The sequence below is a fragment of the Trachypithecus francoisi genome, unplaced genomic scaffold (assembly GCF_009764315.1).
Source record: "Trachypithecus francoisi isolate TF-2019V2 unplaced genomic scaffold, Tfra_2.0 Lachesis_group12, whole genome shotgun sequence".
In the NCBI taxonomy this organism is placed as follows: Eukaryota; Metazoa; Chordata; class Mammalia; order Primates; family Cercopithecidae; genus Trachypithecus; species Trachypithecus francoisi.
Window position 1 is genome coordinate 5008384 of NW_022681457.1, and position 19226 is coordinate 5027609.

Below are 19226 nucleotides of genomic sequence, written 5' to 3' on the forward strand. Positions count from 1 at the left end.
GACGTGGCGGGCGCCTGTAGTCCCAGCTACTCGGGAGGCTGAGGCAGGAGAATGGCGTAAACCCAGGAGGCGGAGCTTGCAGTGAGCTGAGATCCGCCACTGCACTCCAGCCTGGGCGGCAGAGTGAGACTCCGTCTCAAAAAAAAAAAAAAAAAAGATAGATGAAATTAGCCATAGGTGACCAAAGTGCTGTACTCTCAGCACTTTGGGAGGACGAGGCAGGAGGATTGCTTGAATCCAGGAGTTGCAGACCAGCCTGGGCAACATCGTGAGCCCCTGCCTTAAAAAAAAAAAAAAAAAAGAAATTAGCCATAGGAATGCTTTTTTTTTTTTTTTTTTTGAGACAGAGTCTCGCTCTGTCGCCCAGGCTGGAGTGCAGTGGCCGGATCTCAGCTCACTGCAAGCTCCGCCTCCCGGGTTTATGCCATTCTCCTGCCTCAGCCTCCTGAGTAGCTGGGACTACAGGCGCCCGCCACCTCGCCCGGCTAGTTTTTTTTTTTTGTATTTTTTAGTAGAGACGGGGTTTCACCATGTTAGCCAGGATGGTCTCGATCTCCTGACCTCGTGATCCGCCCGTCTCGGCCTCCCAAAGTGCTGGGATTACAGGCCTGAGCCACCGCACCCGGCCGGAATGCATTTTATTTAACCTAACATATCTAAAATATTATTTCGGCTACATGCGGTGGCTCACACCTGTAATCCCGCAGTTTCAGATGTTGAGGTGAGAAGATCACTTGAGCCCAGAGGTCGAAGCTGCAGTGAGCTATGATTGCGCCACTGCACTCCAGCCTGGGCAACAGAGTGAGCCTCTGTCATGCGCGCATGCACACACACACACACACACACACACACACACAGTTTCAACTTGTGATTAATAAAGAACAACTCTTAATGATGTTTTTGCCAGGTGTGGTGGGTCATGCCTGTAATTCCAGCACTTTGGGAGGCCAAGGTGGGTGGATCGCTTGAGGTCAGGAGTTCAAGACCAGCTTGGGCAACATGGCAAAACCTCCCCTCTCTACAAAAAAAAAAAAAAAGAAAGAAAAAGAAAAATTAGCTAGATATAGTGGCATGCGCTTGTTGTCCTAGCTACTTGAGAGGCTGAGGTGGGAGAATCGCTTCATCCTGGGAGATGGAGGTTGCAGTGAGCCGAAATCGTACCACTGCACTCCAGTCTGGGTGACAGAGCGAGAACCTGTCTCAAAAAGAAAAAAAAAAGAAAAGCTGTTAGCTGGGTGTGGTGGCTTAGGCCTGTAATCGCAGCACTTTGGGAGGCCAAAGCGGGTGAGTCACCTGAGGTCCGGAGTTAAGACCAGCCTGGTCAACATAGTGAAACGCCATCTCTACCGAAAATATAAAAATTGTCCGGTGCGGTGGCTCAAGCTTGTAATCCCAGCACTTTGGGAGGCCGAGACAGGCGGATCACGAGGTCAGGAGATCGAGACCATCCTGGCTAACATGGTGAAACCCCGTCTCTACTAAAAAAATACAAAAAACTAGCCGGGCGAGGTGGCAGGCACCTGTAGTCCCAACTGCTCGGGAGGCTGAGACAGGAGAATGGCGTAAACCTGGGAGGCGGAGCTTGCAGTGAGCTGAGATCCGGCCACTGCACTCTAGCCTGGGCGACAGAGCGAGACTCCGTCTCAAAAAAAAAAAAAATTAGCTGGGCGTGGTGGTGGGCACCTGTAATCCCACCTACTCGGGAGGCTGAGGCAGGAGAATTGCTTGAACCTGGGAGGCGGAGGTTGCAGTGAGCCGAGATCGTACCATTGCACTCCAGCCTGAGCGACAAGAATAAAACTCAGTCTCCAAAAAAGAAAAAGAAAAACTGTTAATGATGTTTTAATTTTTTTTTTTTTTTTTTTTTGAGACGGAGTCTCGCTCTGTCACCCAGGCTGGAGTGCAGTGGCACAATCTAGGCTCACTGCAAGCTCCGCCCCTCAGGTTCATGCCATTCTCCTGCCTCAACCTCCCGTGTAGCTGGGACTACAGGCGCCCGCCACCACGCCCGGCTAATTTTTTTTTGTATTTTTAGTAGATACTGGGTTTCACCGTGTTAGCCAGGATGGTCTCGATCTCCTGACCTCATGATCCGCCTGTCTCAGCCTCCCAAAGTGCTGGGATTACAGGCGTGAGCCACCGTACCCGGCCGATGTTTTAATATTATTAAATGGGGTATTACTAAAATGAAAAGTTGAGGTTTTAACTTCTTTTTTGCATACCAAGACTTCAAAATCCTGTGAATACTTTGTCCTGATTGAGTGCATCCATTGGACCAGCCACATTTCAAGTGCTGCAGTCTGTCACCTCGGGCGTGGTGGCTCAAGCCTGCAATCCCAGCACTTTGGGAGGCTGAGGTGCTTGGCAGATCACTTGAGCCCAGGAGTTTGAGACCAGCCTGGGCAACATAGTGAGACCCTGTCTCTGCACAAAATTCAAAAAAATTGAACCAGACAGGGTGGTGCCCGCCTGTAGTCCCGGCTACTGGAGAGGCTGGCATGTGAGAATCACCGGAGCCCAGGAAGTTGAGGTTGTAGTGAGCCATGATTATAGCACTGCACTCCAGCCTGGGTGACAGAGAATATGACCCTGTCTCAAAAAAAAAAAACAACAAAAAACCAAAAAACAAATCAATCTCAAAAGCTCAAGATCCACTTGTGGGAACGAGCTGCCAAATTGACAGGGCCAGGCTAGCCCATTCTCCTTCCCCGTCTGTAAACTGAAACTTCTGTTGGGGTTGTTGTAAGAGTTGGGCAGCGTGTATACTCCAAGCATGTAAGAGTTCACTGGGCGGATACTGGGTGCACTGGCTCCTGCCTGGAATCCCAGCACTTTGGGAGGCTGAGGTGGGTGGATTGCTTGCGCTCAGGAGTTCAACACCAGCCTGGTCAACATGGTGAAATCCTGCCTGTACTAAGAATACAAAAAATTAGCCAGGTGTGTGGTTTCACACGCCTGTATTCCCAGCTACCCTCGAGGCTGATCACCCCGAGTTTGAGAGATCAAGGCTGCAGTGAGCCAGGATTGCGCCACTGCACTCCCACCTGGGCAAGTCGAATGAGACCCTGTCTCAAAAAAGAAAAAGTTGGCTGGGTGTGGTGGTTCGCATCTGTAATCCCAGCACTTTCGGAGGTCGAGGTGGGTGGATCACTTGAAGTGAGGAGGTCAAGATCAGCGTGGACAACATGGTGCCGTCCCGTCTCTACTGAAAATACAAAACTTAGCCAGACATGGTGGCGGGTCCCTGTAATCCCAGCTACTCAGGAGGCTTGAAGCAGGAGAATCACTTGAATTCAGGAGGCAGAGGTTTCAGTGAGCTGAGAGCCCGCTGCACTCCAGCCTGGGCCACAGAGTGAGACTCTGTCTCAAAAAAAAAAAAGTTCGGCCGGGCGCAGTGGCTCAAGTCTGTAATCCCAGCACTTTGGGAGGCCGAGACAGGCGGAACATGAGGTCAGGAGATCGAGACCATCCTGGCTAATACGGTGAAACCCCGTCTCTACTAAAAAATACAAAAAACTAGCCGGGTGAGGTGGCGGGTGCCTGTAGTCCCAGCTACTCGGGAGGCTGAGGCAGGAGAAGGGCGTAAACCCGGGAGGCGGAGCGTGCAGTGAGCTGAGATCCGGCCACTGCACTCCAGCCTGGGTGACAGAGCGAGACTCTGTCTCAAAAAAAAAAAAAAAAAAAGTTCATTGGGTGGAGAAGAGTATGGTGTTGGGGTTGTCCAGGCAGAGGAAACAGCTGTGCAAAGGCCCTGTGGTGAGGGAAAGCACGCTATGTTTGAGGTGTGCAGGGACGCAAGGTGTTAAGTGACTGGACAGTGAATGCTGAGGCTGGGCAGGTGGGCTGGACCCAGCCATGTTGGACGTGGGTGCAGGGATGAGTTCCACGGGTGCTAGTGAAGACGTTAGGCTCTATGCCATTTAGAGCCCCTGGCCAGTAGGGAGGTGACTGGGGAGTTGTTCAAGCCTCGACAGTACTCTGTCCACAGCATCTATCCTGGGACTGACTCCCCTTTTAATGGAACCCTGCAGTTTTCTTTTTCTTTTTTTTTTTTTTTTTTTTTTTTGAGACAAGTCTTGCTCTCATCCCCCAGGCTGGAGTGCAATGATGCGATCTCGGCTCACTGCAATCTCCACCTCCTGGGTTCAAGCGATTCTCCTGCCTCAACCTCCAGAGTAGTTGGGATTACAGGCACCTGCCACCACACTTGGCTAATTTTCATATTTTTGTAGAGACGGGGTTTCACCATGCTGGCCAGGCTGATCTCGAACTACTGACCTCAGGTGATCTGCCTGCCTCGGCCTTCCAGAGTGATTACAGGCATGAGCCACTGCACCTGGCCGTGAAACCCCATTTCTACAAAAAATACAAAAATTAGGCCGGGCGCGGTGGCTCAAGCCTGTAATCCCAGCACTTTGGGAGGCCGAGACGGGCGGATCACGAGGTCAGGAGATCGAGACCATCCTGGCGAACATGGTGAAACCCCGTCTCTACTAAAAAATACAAAAAACTAGCCGGGTGAGGTGGCGGGCGCCTGTAGTCCCAGCTACTCGGGAGGCTGAGGCAGGAGAATGGCGTAAACCTGGGAGACGGAGCTTGCAGTGAGCTGAGATCCGGCCACTGCACTCCAGTCCGGGCGACAGAGCGAGACTCCGCCTCAAAAAAAAAAAAAAAAAAATACAAAAATTATCCAGGAGTGGTGGTGCCTTCCTGTAGTCCCAGCTACTTGGTGGGTAGGTGACTGAGGCAGGAGGATCACTTGAGCCTAGGAGGCAATAGGTGAGCTATGGTCATGGTTGTGCTGCTACACTCCAGCCTAGGTAACAGAGTGAGAGGGTCTCACAAAAACAAAAACAAAACAAAAAAGGCTGGGCGAAAACTCTGTCTGAAAAAAAAAAAAAAAAAAAAGAGGCTGGGCGCAGTGGCTCACCCCTGTAATCCCAGCACTTTGGGAGGCCTAGGCGGGCGGATCATGAGGTCAAGAGATCGAGACCATCCTGGCCAACGTGGTGAAACCCTGTCTCCACTAAAAATACAAAAATTAGCTGGGCGTGGTGGCGTGCGCCTCTAGTCCCAGCTATTCGGGAGGCTGAGCCAGGAGAATCACTTGAATTCAGGAGATGGAGGTTGCAGTGAACCGAGATCGCGCCACTGCACTCCAGCCTGGCAACAGAGCAAGACTCTGTCAGAAAAAAAAAAAAAAAAGCCTGCTGGTGACCTCCCTAGGTTGAATCTCCAATCAGCTGTGGGTTCCATTGAGTAGGAGGCTGTGGGCCGGGCCACTTTTCTAGTAATCGGTGGTTGGCATGGTCAGTGATGTGAATGACGTGAGGAGAGGCAAGATGGGTGGGGCTTGGGGATTGACTGGCCCTGTTTGGGGAATGGACAAGGCTGAAGTCAGGGTGAGGCCTGATGACTGGGTGTGGAGTGGGGATGCTGGGAGGAAAAGTGGTTTGAGGGAAGGTACCAAGCCCAGTGAGAATGTGCTAGCCAGAGGGTCTGACTCCAGCTACAGTGTCGGCAGCTTCCTCAGAGGAGGCCGACACAGGGAGTGGGAGGGGGCAGAGGTAGGGGCAGTCTCCCTGGGCTGACAAGATGCTCCGATGGCTTCCTCAAGCTGGTGCTTTTTTTTTTTTTTTTTTTAGACAGAGTCTTGCTCTGTCGCCCAGGCCGGAGTGCAGTGCTGTGATCTCGGCTCACTGCAACCTCCACTTCCTGGGTTCAAGCAATTCTCCTTTCTCAGCCTCCCGAGTAGCTGGGCATACAGGCCTGCACCACCACGCCTGGCTAATGTTTGTATTTTAGTAGAGGTGGGGTTTCACCATGTAGGCTGGGCTGGTCTCAAACTCTCGACTCCAGGTGAGCCGCCTACCTCGGCCTCCCAAAATGTTGGGATTACAGATGTGAGCCACTGCACGCAAAGCCTGGCTCCCCTTTTAAAGACATGTTCCTTCCAGGGACTCATTTTGGCATCTGTCACCTATTCCAGGAAGCATTCGTGGATTCAGTTTAAATTTGAGGCTGAGCGCAGTGACTCACGCCTGTAATCCCAGCACTTTGGGAGGCCGGGACAAGTGGATCACCTGAGGTCAGGAGTTCAAGACCAGCCCAGCCAACCTGGCAAAACCCTGTCTCTACTAAAAATACAAAAATTAGCCTGGTGTGGTGGGTGCCTATAGTCCCAACTACCAGGGAGGCTGAAGCAGGAGAGTCGTTTGAACCCGGGAGGCGCAGGTTGCAGTGAGCTGAGATCGCGCCACTGCACTTCCAGCCTAGGTGACTCCATCTCGGGGAAAAAAAAAAAAAAATCTGAGGCCCCTCCTCTAGACTTCTACAGTGTCCTGGGAATTGGCAACAGGACATTTATGACTTGTACTGTTATTTCTTGTGTCCATGTTTGGCGCCTCTGCTGCCCCTTTAGTCCTCAGGGTCACATTCTCTCACATCCGTCAGTTGCCATCGCCCAGCTGGGGCACATGCAAACTGCAGGGTGGTGGTGGTTTGTGTTCAGGTGTTTGTGGGGTAGAGGGAGCAGAGATAGGGAGCCTTCCTGTTGCTCTGTCTTCCCTGCTGTGGACATGCTGATGAAATGGTCTCAGGTAACCTCACCTGCCTGTTCTTGGCACAGGCCACAAACTCACCCTGTTTTGTTTATTTGCTTGTCTGTCTTATTACTTCTGTTATTACCTCTGTGTGAAGGCTTTTTTGGTGTCTTAGACCCCTCAGGCTGCTATACCAGAATACCATAGACTGGGTGGCTTATAAGCAACAGAGATTTGGCTGGACTTGGTGGCTCATGCCTGTAATCCTAGCACTTTGGGAGGCCGAGGCGGGTGGATCACATGAGGTGGGGAGTTCAAGACCAGCCTGACCAACATGGAGAAACCCTGTCTCTACTAAAAATACAAAATTAGTCGGGCGTGGTGGCACATACCTGTAATTCCAGCTTCTCAGGAGGCTGAGGCAGGAGAATCAGCTTGAACCCAAGAGGTGGAGGTTGCGATGAGCTGAGATTGCGCCACTGCACTCCAGCCTCGGTAACGAGCAAAACGCCGTCTCAAAAAAAGAAAAAGTAAAAAGAGAATTGTGAGGGGACACAGACCACACCAGGACGTCTTGCTCACAACCATACCCTCCTGTCCAGCACAGTAAATAGCAGGCGGTGCCCAAAGATTGTCATTACTCTGAGTCACACAGGAAGTTCTGGGCTTTCACACCGTAAGGCAACAGTGACTCAAACTCTGCAGCCTAAGAACGAGCAGCCTGATCCAGGGTACCGGGTGGGCAGGAGGGGACAGGGCCAAGTTCAAGCTGCACACAGAGCTGAACACATCATGGGGGTAGAAGATACTTGTTGTTGACGTCTCTGCCTTTTCTCTAAGGGGATGGTGAGGGAGGCCAGTGGGCCAGGGCGTACGGGCAGTAGGTACGGGAATGAGGGCTGACCCTGCTGGCCTCACCACACCCCTCCTCCTCAGCTGGCGTTGCAGACGGGGCGCGAACCCCCACCCATTTGGCGAGTCCAGAAGGCTCTTCTGCAGAAATTCACTCCAGAGATCAAGGACGGTCAGAGGCAGTTTTGTGCCACCAGTAATGTAAGCCTGCAAAGGGGACCAAGGACTTGGGGGCCCCGGGCTGTGGTATCTAGGAGCTGGGGTTCCCCTTCGCGGGAGTGTGACTCACTCCACAGTGTATCTGGAAGGGGGCCGCCGTCTGCCAGGATGCTCCAGGCAGCTGCCGTGGTAGCCCAGGGCACGAGGGTGTTGGCCATCTGGCTGGCAGTGTGAAGAATTTCCTCATGTGCCTCTTTCTCCCCTTAGTATTTGGGGTATTTTGGGGACGCAAAAAATCGGTACCAGCGCCTCTATGTAAAGTTCCTGGAAAATGTCAATAAGAAGGACTACGTGAGGGTCTGTGCTCGGAAACCCTGGCATCGGCCCCCTGTGCCAGTCAGGTACCAACCACGGGGGACACAGGGGCAGGTAGTATGCAGCGCCGACAGGCATGGGGATGGAGCATGCGAGAGAGAAGGCTAGAGAGTGGGAGGTGGGGATAGAGCCCAGAGAGAGAGGGGGAGAGGGACCCAGAGGGGGGGGGACAGAGACCCAGAGACAGGAGGGGAACAGAGACCCAGAAAGAGAGGGGGACAGAGACCCAGAGGCAGGGGTAAGAGAGACCCAGAGACAGGAGGACAGAGAACCAGAGACATGAGGGAGATGGAGACTCAGAAGGAGACAGAGACCCAGAGAAAAAGAGGGGCAGAGATGGGGGAGGATAGAGATCCAGAGAAATGGAAACAGACCCAGAGACGGGAGGGGAGAGAGCCTCACAGAAGCGTACAGAGACCTGGGGTGGACAGAGACCCAGAAAGAGGGTCCTGGGCCTCTTTAGCCCATTAGCTGGGCTTGGTGGCGAATGCCTGCTAAGAAGCTGATGGATGTTAACTTGTGACTCACAGAAGGAGGGGAACAGAGACCCAGAGAGGGAGGGGGTCAGAGACCCAGAGAGGGAGGGGGTCGGAGACCCAGAGAGGGAGGGGGTCGGAGACCCAGAGAGGGAGGGGGTCGGAGTCCCAGAGAGGGAGGGGGTCGGAGTCCCAGAGAGGGAGGGGGTCAGAGTCCCAGAGAGGGAGGGGGTCAGAGACGCAGAGAGAGAGGAGGGGACGGTATGAGAGAAGCTGTTTCTGTGCCTAGGGCACTGAGCAGGGGCAATGAGGAGAACTTGGGTTCTCGGGGGCTACTGACTACATTCCCTTCTCTGTTCCCTTCTAGACGCTCTGGGCAGGCCAAGAACCCCACATCTGCTGGGGGTAGCTCTGCACCTCCCCCTAAGGCCCCAGCACCACCTCCCAAGCCTGAGACCCCTGAAAAGACGACATCCGAGAAGCCCCCAGAGCAGACGCCTGAGACGGCTATGCCTGAGCCCCCTGCCCCCGAGAAGCCCTCCCTCCTGCGGCCTGTCGAGAAGGAAAAGGAGAAGGAGAAGGTGACGCGTGGGGAGCGGCCACTGCGGGGCGAGCGGGCCGCCAGCGGACGGCAGACGCGGCCAGAGCGGAGTCTTGCCACAGGACAGCCTGCCACATCCCGGCTGCCTAAAGCCCGGCCTACCAAGGTGAAGGCTGAACCGCCCCCTAAGAAGAGGAAGAAATGGCTGAAGGAGGCAGGGAGCAACGCTGCAGCAGGCGGGGGCCCACCAGGCAGCTCCTCGGACTCGGAGTCCTCCCCTGGAGCCCCCAGCGAGGACGGTGAGGCCCCAGGCAGCCTCAGGGCTGCAGGGGTGGGTGGGAAAGGGACACAGGTGAGGGCTGTCCAGAGGGCTCTAGGTAGCCTCAACAGGACGGTAACAACTAGTATGTTACAGTTAATGGCAGCAGCTGACAGTCACCGGGCATCTAACTGCACAACACGCTGCCTGCTAAGAAGCTGATGGATGTTAACTTGTGTAATTTTCACCCATCCTAGTAGGTGGATACTGTTACCCTCATCTACAGGTGAGGAAGCCGAGGCACCAAGAGACAGCATCATAGTCTGTGTTGGGTGCCCACCAGAGTTGCAACTGAGCCCAGGGTGCCTCGGACTCTACTCTTCAGTGCTGCGTTCTGCCTCGTAACAGGCAGGATTTGAGGGCTGAGGAAGATGTGGGACGTCAGGTGGCTGTCCTGGAGGCTCTGTGATGGTGGGGTTTCTTATGAGGCCCTGGGTGACACTGAGAAAGAGGCATAACCTCTTGTGCCTTAATGACCTCACCTGTAAAATGGGTTCGTAACAGACGAAGCTCATAGGAGAGTGCTGGTCTTTAGTAGACACCACTTGTGTACTCCGTGTCTGCCCAGCACACTGCCACATCCTCAGTGCTTATGATGATGTCTGGTTAGGCCGGGTACAGTGGCTTGTGCCTGCAATCCCAACACTTTGGGAGGCCAGGGCAGGCGGATCAGGTGAGGTCAGGAGTTCAAGACCAGCTTGGCCAACATGGTGAAACCCCGTCTTTACTAAAAAATACAAAAATTAGCCAGGCACGGTGGCGCACGCCCGTAATCCCAGCTACTCGGGAGGCTGAGGCAGGAGAATCACTTGAACCTGGGAGGCAGAGGTTACAGTGAGCTGAGATCAGGCCACTGCACTCCAGCCTGGGAGACAGAACAAGACTCCATCTCAAAAAAAAAAAAATATGTCTAGTTAGTGATGACAGTAACAACAACAAAAATATATATATATATATATATTCACATATGTACAGTAAGGGTAACAGCTGACTTTTGTTGAGTGCTTACTATGTGCCAGGTATCATTTTAAACATTTGCATACAGGCTTACTTGATCTTTACCTAATAAACCCTGTGAGATAGCTTGTTAAAATTATCCTCATTTTAAAGATGGGGGCCGGGTGTGGTAGCTCACACCTGTAATCTCTCCACTTTGGGAGGCTGAGGTGGTAGGATCACTTGAGCTCAAGAGTTAGAGATGAGCCTGGGCAACATAGTGAGACCCCCATCTCTACAAAAAATTTTTTAAAAATTAGCTGGGCTTGGCGGCGAATGCCTGTTGTCCCAGCTACTCAGGAGGCTGAGAGAGAAGGATCACTTGAGCCCATGAGTTCAAGGCTATGGTGAGCTACTTTTATACCACTGCTTTCCAGCCAGGGTGACAGAATTAGACCCTGTCTCTAAGGATAGCTTCTTAAATAAATAAATAAAAGATGAAGAAACTGAGGCACCAAGAGGTGATGGGACCTGGTCAGGGCCACATAGTTTTTAATCTCTGTTTTTAACAGAGATTAAAAATACAGCCACTCAAGGCTGGGTGCGGGGGCTCACGCCTGTAATCCCAGCACTTTGGGAGGCCGAGGTGGGCGGATCACGAGGTCAGGAGATCGAGACCATCCTGGCTAACACAGTGAAACCCCGTCTCTACTAAAAGACACACACACACAAAAATTAGCCAGGCATGGTGGCGGGCGCCTGTAGTCCCAGCTACTTGGGAGGCTGAGGCAGGAGAATGGTGTGAATCCAGGAGGCGGAGGTTGCAGTGAGCAGAGATCACACCATTGCATTCTAGCCTGGGTGACAGATGGAAACTCTGTCTCAATAAATGAATGAATGGCTCTTTCTCGGGGTTGTCCAGGGTCCCAGTTTCCTTCTCTCTTGTTGACGAGCTGTCTGCCTTATTGCTGGGGTCATGACCCCTTTCCAGTGAGCCAAAGCCCAGTTTCTGCCCTTGGCTACCCCACAGACCTTCCCCAGTACCCCCAAATCCCATCAAGCTCTTTGTCCTGGCTTCCCCATCTTAGGGACTGCACCTCTGGCTACACAGTCACCTGACCAGACTTCCCAGGAGCCATCATCACCTCTTTTCCTTTTTTTTTTTTGAGACGGAGTCTCACTCTCTCACCCAGGTTGGAGTACAGTGGCGTGATCTTGGCTCACTGCACGCTCCACCTTCTGGGTTCATTCCCCTGCCTCAGCCTCCTGAGTAGCTGGGACTACAGGTGCCCGCCACCACACCCGGCTAATTTTTGTATTTTTAGTAGAGATGAGTTTTTATTACCATGTTGGCCCAGGGTGGTCTTGAACTCCTGACCTCAGGCAATCCGCTCGCCTCAGTCTCACAAAGTACTGGGATCACAGGCGTGAGCCACCGCACCCAGCCTTTCTCTTTGCCTTTTCTACCTATCGCCCCCACAGCCGGGCAGCTCCCAGCCCTGCCTGCCCCCATCCCCTGTACTCTTTCCCAGACCTGCCCAGCTCAGCCTCGTCCTCTGCTTCCAGCCCTGCCCCACCTCCATTCGTTCCTAGCTCGTCCATCAGCCTGGACTTTAGCCTCACTCCTCCAGTCTGTCCCCTACTTGGCTTTAGGAGGCGTCTTTCTACAGTTATACTCACCCCTTCCCTGCTCTCAGCTCTCCCGTGGCTCCCTAGTGCCCACCAGAAAAAGCCCTTGCCCTTTCTGCCTCATGCTGGAGGCCCAGTATTGTCTGGCCTGCACTGACCTGTCCACTCCCAGCTCCCATCTCCTCCCTCAGCCTTGCCTGTTTATGATCTGACCTCTCTGGATGCACTCTTTTGGAAACCAACAATGCTGCTGCTTTAGACTTAAGTGAAGCCACAATGAACTGCTCTGAGCTCTCTCTCAAGGCTCAGCCTTTGTTTGACCTTGAACAAGGGTGACTCTGATGCCTCCTGTGGGCTGCTTTTTTTTTTTTTTGAGACAAAGTCTCACTCTTGTTGCCAGTGCAATGTTGCCATCTCGGTTCACCGCAACTTCTGCCTCCCAGGCTCAAGCGATTCTCCTGCCTCAGCCTTCCGAGTAGCTGGGATTATAGGCATCTGACACCACATTCAGCTAATTTTGTATTTTTAGGAGAGACGGGGTATCTTCGTGTTGGTGAGGCTGTTCTCGAACTCCCGACCTCAGGTGATCCACCTGCCTTGGCCTCCCAAAGGGCTGGGATTACAGGCATGAGCCACCATGCCCAGCCCTTTTTTTTTTTTTTTTCGAGATGGAGTTTCGCTCTTGTTGCCCAGGCTGGAGTGCAATGGTACGATCTCAGCTCACCACAACCTCCGCCTCCCAGGTTCAAGGGATTCTCCTGCCTCTGCTTCCCGAGTAGCTGGGACTACAGGCATGCGCCACCACGCCCAGCCAATTTTGTATTTCTTAGTAGAGATGGGGTTTCTCCATGTTGGTCAGGCTGATCTCGAATTCTTGACCTCAGGTGATCCACCAGCCTTGGCCTCCCAAAGTGCTGGGATTACAGGCCACAGCACTTTACGGGCCACAATACCGGGCTTTTTTTTTTGAGACAAGGTTCACTCTGTCACCCAGGCTGTGCAATGGCACAGTCTTAACTCACTGCAACCTCCGCTTCCTGGGTTCAAGCCATCCTCCTGCCTCAGCCTCCCAAGTAGCTGGGATTACAGGCATGTGCCACCACGCCTGGCTAATTTTTGTATTTTTAGTAGAGACAGGGTTTTGCCACATTGGCCAGGCTGGTATCAAACTCCTGACTTTAGGTGGTCTGCCTCAGCCTCCCAAAGTGCTGGGATGACAGGTGTGAGCCACTGTGCCCGGCCTTCTCTGAGCTTCTTGCGGTTCCTGTGATTCTGCCACAAGAGCATGTGGCACTGGTGCTTGCCTGTCAGTCTTCCCTAGTGGACTTGGACCTCCCAAAAGCAGAGATTTCTCTTCTGGTCCCCAGTGTTGAGAACAGCATCTGCCACACAGGTGGTCTCAGAGGAAGTTGGGATAAGAGCCTGCGTCCTGTCTTTTCTGCAGAGCGGGCAGTACCTGGGCGTCTGCTGAAAACCCGGGCGATGCGGGAGATGTACCGGAGCTATGTGGAGATGTTGGTGAGCACAGCACTTGACCCAGACATGATCCAGGCCCTGGAGGACACGCATGGTGAGCTAAGGCCTGGGGAGGAGGGGTGGGGGCTGACTCGGTCTGAGGGAGCAGGTGCTGAGGGCTTGGACCTGATATGAGAGAGGAGAGGTTTGGGGTCTGGACTCCTGGGTCTAAGGGAGGAGGAGCTGAGGCCTGGACCTGGTCTGAGAGAGGAGGGGCTGGGACCTGGAGTCCTGGGTCTGAGGGAGGAAGTCCCTGGGTCCGAGGGAGGAGGGGCTGGGGGCCTGGACTCCTGGGTTTGAGGGAGGAGCAGCTGAGGGTCTGGACTCCTGGGTCTGAGGAAGGAGGGGCTGGGGGTCTGGACTCCTGGGTCTGAGGTAGGAGCAGCTGGGGGTCTGGACTCCTGGGTCTGAGGTAGGAGCGGCTGGGGGTCTGGACTCCTGGGTCTGAGGGAGGACCAGCTGGGGGTCTGGACTCCTGGGTCTGAGGGACGAGGGAGCTGGGGCCAAGACTCCTGGGTCTGAAGGAGGAGGGGACTGGGGCCTTTACTTTTGTCTCTGAGTGGGAAGGGGATTTGGGGACCCAGACTCCATGACCCCACCTTGGCCCCAGTGCTTTGTGGGGCTGTGGCCTTCCTAACACCATGTCCTCATCCGTCAGACGAGCTGTACCTGCCCCCCATGCGGAAGATAGACGGCCTGCTGAATGAGCACAAGAAGAAAGTCCTGAAGCGGCTGTCGCTAAGCCCAGCCCTGCAGGTGCCTGGGGGTCTGGACAGGGGGTGTCTGGGGCCCAGGGTCCACATAGAGAAGACATGTACATGTTGGCTGCTATGGGTGAGGGTGATTCTTGGAAGGAGATTGCCCTTCTGGGCTCAGATGGAAGAAAAGCTGAGGGCAGGACTGTCAGGAGATCTCTGGGTTCTCAACAGCCATGAAGCCCATGTGGGGAGGAGCTGTGGGCCTTGGGGCGGCGGAGGGGAGGTTTTGAAAAGCTGAGCTGTTATTGCGGAGAGTAAGTGTGGAACCAAACATAGACTAGGCCTGCACCCAAGGCTGGCGCTAGACTGATAGCTTCTTCGTGAGTCCAATGCAGGCTATTAGGATCCCAGGCTTCCGTGTTAAGTCATCTGTATGATTTCCCTTCTGGGATATTCTGGGATGGACTATCAGGGCTCTGAAATGTTAAACTAAACTGGCTCTGAGGATTCTGGTTGGGATGTTAGTGTGGCACTTAGAATTCCGGGATAGAGTGTTAGGGTAACTGAGACTTCTGGAATCAAATGTTATTCTGACTTTGAGAATTCTGGAAGGCTTTTAGTGAGTCTGAGAATTCTAGGCTGATACTAAGAATTCTGGGATAGGCTGTGAGGCTGGTGCTGAGATGGCTGGTGGGAAGTTAGTCTTAGAAAATATGCAGGGAGGCCGGGCGCGGTGACTCACGCCTGTGATCCTAGCACTTTGGGAAGCCAAGGCTGGTGGCTGGCCTAAGGTCAAGAGTTCGAGACCACCCTGGCCAACAGGGTGAAATCCTGTCTCTACTCAAAATAAAAAATTAGCTGGGTGTGGTGGTGGGTGCCTGTAGTCTTAGCTTCCCGGGAGGCTGAGGCAGGAGAATCAGTTGAACCCAGGAGGTGGAGCTTGCAGTGAGCCGAGATGACACCACTGCACTCCAGCCTGGGCGACAGAGCAAAGACTGTCTCCAGAAAGGAAAATATATGGGGAAATATTAGTCTGACTCTGAGAATTTTGAGTGAGATAGTAGTTTTCTCAGAATGATGGGTGGGATGTTAGAATGACTGATAATTCTGGAATGGATTCTTAGACTGGTGCGGAGAAATCTAAGCTGGAATGTTATGCTGGCTCTGAAAATTTGGGGGTAGAGTGCTGGGTAGGTTGGAAAATTCTGGGTAGCGTTAGGTTATAAAAACTCTGGAGGGTATGAATTTAGTCTATAAATTCTGAGACGGATTGTTAGGCTGGCACTGAGGATTGTGGTTGAGATAATACACTACAGTGGGTAATCTCAGTGTAGGATATTAGGGTAGGTCTGAGAAGTATGTTTAGTCGGGAGTTAGAATTCTGGGATAGATGGCCGGGTACGATGACTCACACCGGTAATCCCAGCACTTAGGGAGGCTAAGGCAGGTGGATCACGAGGTCAGGAGATCAAGACCATCCTGGCTAACATAGTGAAACCCTGTCTCTACTAAAAATATACAAAATATTAGCCAGGCATGGTGGTGGACACCTGTAGTCCCAGCCACTTGGGAGGCTGAGACAGGAGAATGGTGTGAACCTGGGAGGTGGAGCTTGCAGTGAGCTGAGGTCGTGCCACTGCACTCCAGCCTGGGCGACAGAGCGAGACTTTGTCTCAAAAAAAAAAAAAAAAAAGAATTCCGGGGTAGATGGTTAAGATGGGGCTGAGAATTCTGGGGTAGATGGTTAGGATGGGACTGGTAGGTAATTCTGGGGTAGATGGTTAGGATGTGAGTGGGAATTCTGGGATAGATGGTTAGGATGTGAGTGGGAATTCTGGGGTAGATGGTTAGGATGGGAGTGGGAATTCTGGGATAAATGGTTAGGTTGGGGCTGGGAATTCTGGGGTAGATGGTTAGGATGGGAGTGGGAATTCTGGGGTAGATGGTTAGGATGGGGTTGGGAATTCTGGGACAGATGGTTAGGATGGGAGTGGGAATTCTGGGATAAATGGTTAGGTTGGGGCTGGGAATTCTGGGGTAGATGGTTAGGATGGGAGTGGGAATTCTGGGGTAGATGGTTAGGATGGGGTTGGGAATTCTGGACAGATGGTTAGGATGGGAGTGGGAATTCTGGGGTAGATGGTTAGGTTGGGGCTGGGAATTCTGGGATAGATGGTTAGGTTGGGGCTGGGAATTCTGGGATAGATGGTTAGGATGTGAGTGGGAATTCTGGGAATTCTGGGGTAGATGGTTAGGATGGGGCTGGGAATTCTGGGATAGGTGGTTAGGATGGTTTTGGGAATTCTGGGATAGGTGGTTAGGATGGTTTTGGGAATTCTGGGATAGATGGTTAGGATGAGCCTGAGAGTTCTGGGGTAGAATTTTGGGTGACACTGAGAATCTGAGCCAGGCCAGAAAGCACAGTGTAAGCGTCACTAGTCAGGCCCCACCTCCTCTGTCCTTTGAGGAGACCAAGACTCCAGTTGTCTCTGCTGATCTGCAACCTGGGGGAAACTGAGGCACGGATCTGAGACCTGGCTGTTGAGTTTGGGGTGTGTGGGTCCGGGGTGGCATCCAGCTGACCCATCGGCTTCCCGCAGGATGCCCTGCACACGTTCCCACAGCTGCAAGTGGAGCAGAGTGAGGAAGGCTCCCCGGAAGAGGGGGCTGTGCGGCTGCGGCCGGCCGGGGAACCGTACAACCGCAAGACACTCAGCAAGCTCAAGAGGAGCGTGGTCAGAGCCCAGGTGGGCCCTGGGGCCAGGGCTGGGAGTGGGGAGTGTGGCGGTGTGTGCGGAGGGAGGAGAGGGGCTGCCCAGCGCCGGGCCGGAGGGGCTGAGGCATCTCTACTCCTACCCAGGAGTTCAAGGTCGAGCTGGAAAAGTCGGGATACTATACGCTCTACCATTCACTCCACCACTATAAATACCACACCTTCCTGCGCTGCCGGGACCAGGTGAGCCCCACCCACAGCACCCATCGCCCTGGGATTCCAACCCTTCTGACCTCTCGGGATCCGAGGGTCCAAGCCTATCCCCATCCTGCCGCAGACCCAAGAGTTCAGGTCCTTCTCTCTTGGACTTAAGGATGCAGCCCCCAGCCCTGGTCTCCCTGGGACACTGACATCTGACACCCCAGGTCCCAGCCCCTTCCCTCCCCAGAGGCCGCTGTGCCACCCTTCCCAGTGCCGTGTTTGACCCCTGCAGACCCTGGCCATCGAGGGCGGCGCCGAGGACCTGGGCCAGGAGGAAGTGGTCCAGCAGTGCATGCGGAACCAGCCATGGCTGGAACAGCTCTTTGATTCCTTCAGTGACCTGCTGGCCCAAGCACAGGCCCACAGCCGCTGTGGGTGACCCCGCCCCAGCCTGTGATGGGGGCGCCTCCTCCATGAACCAAGAATTGGGACAGAACCGTGTCTCAGGAGCTAACCCCTGGGCTCCATCGCCGGGGAAAGGGGGTCATGGGTCAGGGTGTGTCTATGCTGCCCCCTCCAGGGCAGGGTTCAGAGTCCGACTCCCCCCCTCTCCCGAGCCCCCTCCACTCCCTCCCCATTCCTCCCACTGTTCGGTGTACAGAGAAATTATTTATATATATGTATAAATGTCTATTTAGTAACGGTTTCCCTCTCCCCTTGCCCCAACCCCCCCTCCACAGCCACAGCCCCCGCCCCCTCCACCTTGTACATAATGTATAGGAAAAGTCTATGTATGGCTGGGGGGGGTGGGGTGGCTTCAGAGAGCTGGGGGACCCCTTCCCCCCAAGTCCCCCCTGCAGGCCAAGATCTTTGCTAAAGGCCATTCCCTCCCCAGGGCATTTGGCGTCGGGTGGGAGGGGAAAACGCATCTTGTTAATTATTTTTAATCTTATTTATTGTACATACCTGGGGCAGGGGGCTGGGGAGGTGGAGAGGGGAGAAGGGTCCCCTCTCTCTGCCCCCCCACTCCTTTTCTACGGCGATTTGTCTGTGTCTGGCCCCCACCCGCTGCCCCCCCCATTGTTGTCTGGATGTGGTTCTATTTTTTATCGGTCTCCTTTCCCCTCCTCCCTGTTCTCGCCCCCTCCACCCCGCCCCCTGCTCCCACCACCCTTTGTCTCTTGCTCTTTCTTGGGCTTCTGTACAACTCAACTTGTATACACTGTGTACACACAACCAGCCAAACGAAAACCCAACGGCAAACACTTTACCGGCAGGCTGGAGTGCCTCTGTCCTGCGGCGCTGGGGTGGGTGGCAGTGGTGGCAGGGGCAGAGGGTCTGGGACAGGACTTTCCGAGAGTCCTGGGCAGTGGGGGGCCTGAGGCTGGCATATGTTCTGTGTCCCCACACAGCAAAGTATCCTACCCTGAAATTTAATGACTTCAGACAACACATACTTATCATTGGGGGGTTTCTTTTGTTTTTTAGCTAAAGACAGGATTTCGCTCTGTCACCTAGGCTGGAGTGCAGTGGTGTGATCATAGCTCACTGTAGCCTCCAACTCCCTGGCTCAAGCGATCCTCCTGCCTCAGCCTCCCAAAGTGACGGGATTATAGGCAAGAGCCACTGTGCTTGGCTCTGTGTTCCTTACGTTACCCAGACTGGCCTTGAACTTCTGGGCTTAAAGGATCCTCCTGCCCCAGTCTCAAGTAGCTGGCATTACAGGTGCATGCCACCACACCCAGCTCAAATCCTGTGGTTTTTTTTTTTTTTTTGGAGACAGAGTCTCGCTCTGTTGCCCAGGCTGGAGTGCAGTGGTTCAGTCTTGGCTCATGCAACCTCAACCTCCCCGGTTCAAGCGATTCTCCTGCCTCAGCCTCCCAAGTAGCTGGGATTACAGGGGCCCACCACTATATCCGGCTAACTTTTGTATTTTTAGTAGAAACGGGTTTCATCACATTGGCCAGGCTTGTCTCGAACTCCTGACCTCAAGTGATGCGCCAACCTCAGCCTTTCAAAGAGAGTACAGGTGTGAGCCAGCGCACCTGGCCTCAAGTCCTGTATTGAATCCAAGTGAGTGGTCCATGGTACAGCACTCTCAAGAGTTCCCCAAGAGCTTGTAGAAATGTAGAATCTGCACGGGCAGCAGACGAGAGGGCAGGTGGAATAGGACTGTTTCCCCTCCTCCCACCCTTAAAGGAAAAGATGGAGAATCTCAGGCTGTTGATCTACTTGATCAGAACCCACTTTTTAGTAAAATGCCGAGAGGA

The 19226-nt window shown here is 53.6% G+C and overlaps 1 protein-coding gene across 3 annotated transcripts in view; it reads left to right on the plus strand.

Moving 5' to 3' along the window:
- The window catches only part of PRR12 (proline rich 12), a 34056-nt gene extending 15830 nt beyond the window's left edge, over positions 1-18226 (plus strand). For 2 of the 3 annotated variants that reach the window (XM_033224071.1, XM_033224072.1), the window contains 8 exons: positions 7479-7595; positions 7821-7954; positions 8772-9244; positions 13274-13399; positions 14003-14100; positions 16643-16789; positions 16903-16998; positions 17249-18226. In XM_033224071.1, the coding sequence (XP_033079962.1) occupies positions 7479-7595; positions 7821-7954; positions 8772-9244; positions 13274-13399; positions 14003-14100; positions 16643-16789; positions 16903-16998; positions 17249-17395 (1338 nt within the window). In that variant the 3' untranslated portion in view covers positions 17396-18226. Of the gene's footprint in view, positions 1-7478; positions 7596-7820; positions 7983-8771; positions 9245-13273; positions 13400-14002; positions 14101-16642; positions 16790-16902; positions 16999-17248 lie in introns of those variants that run through there. The other variant, XR_004440474.1, reaches the window with a different exon arrangement.
- Positions 18227-19226: the final 1000 nt, after the last annotated feature.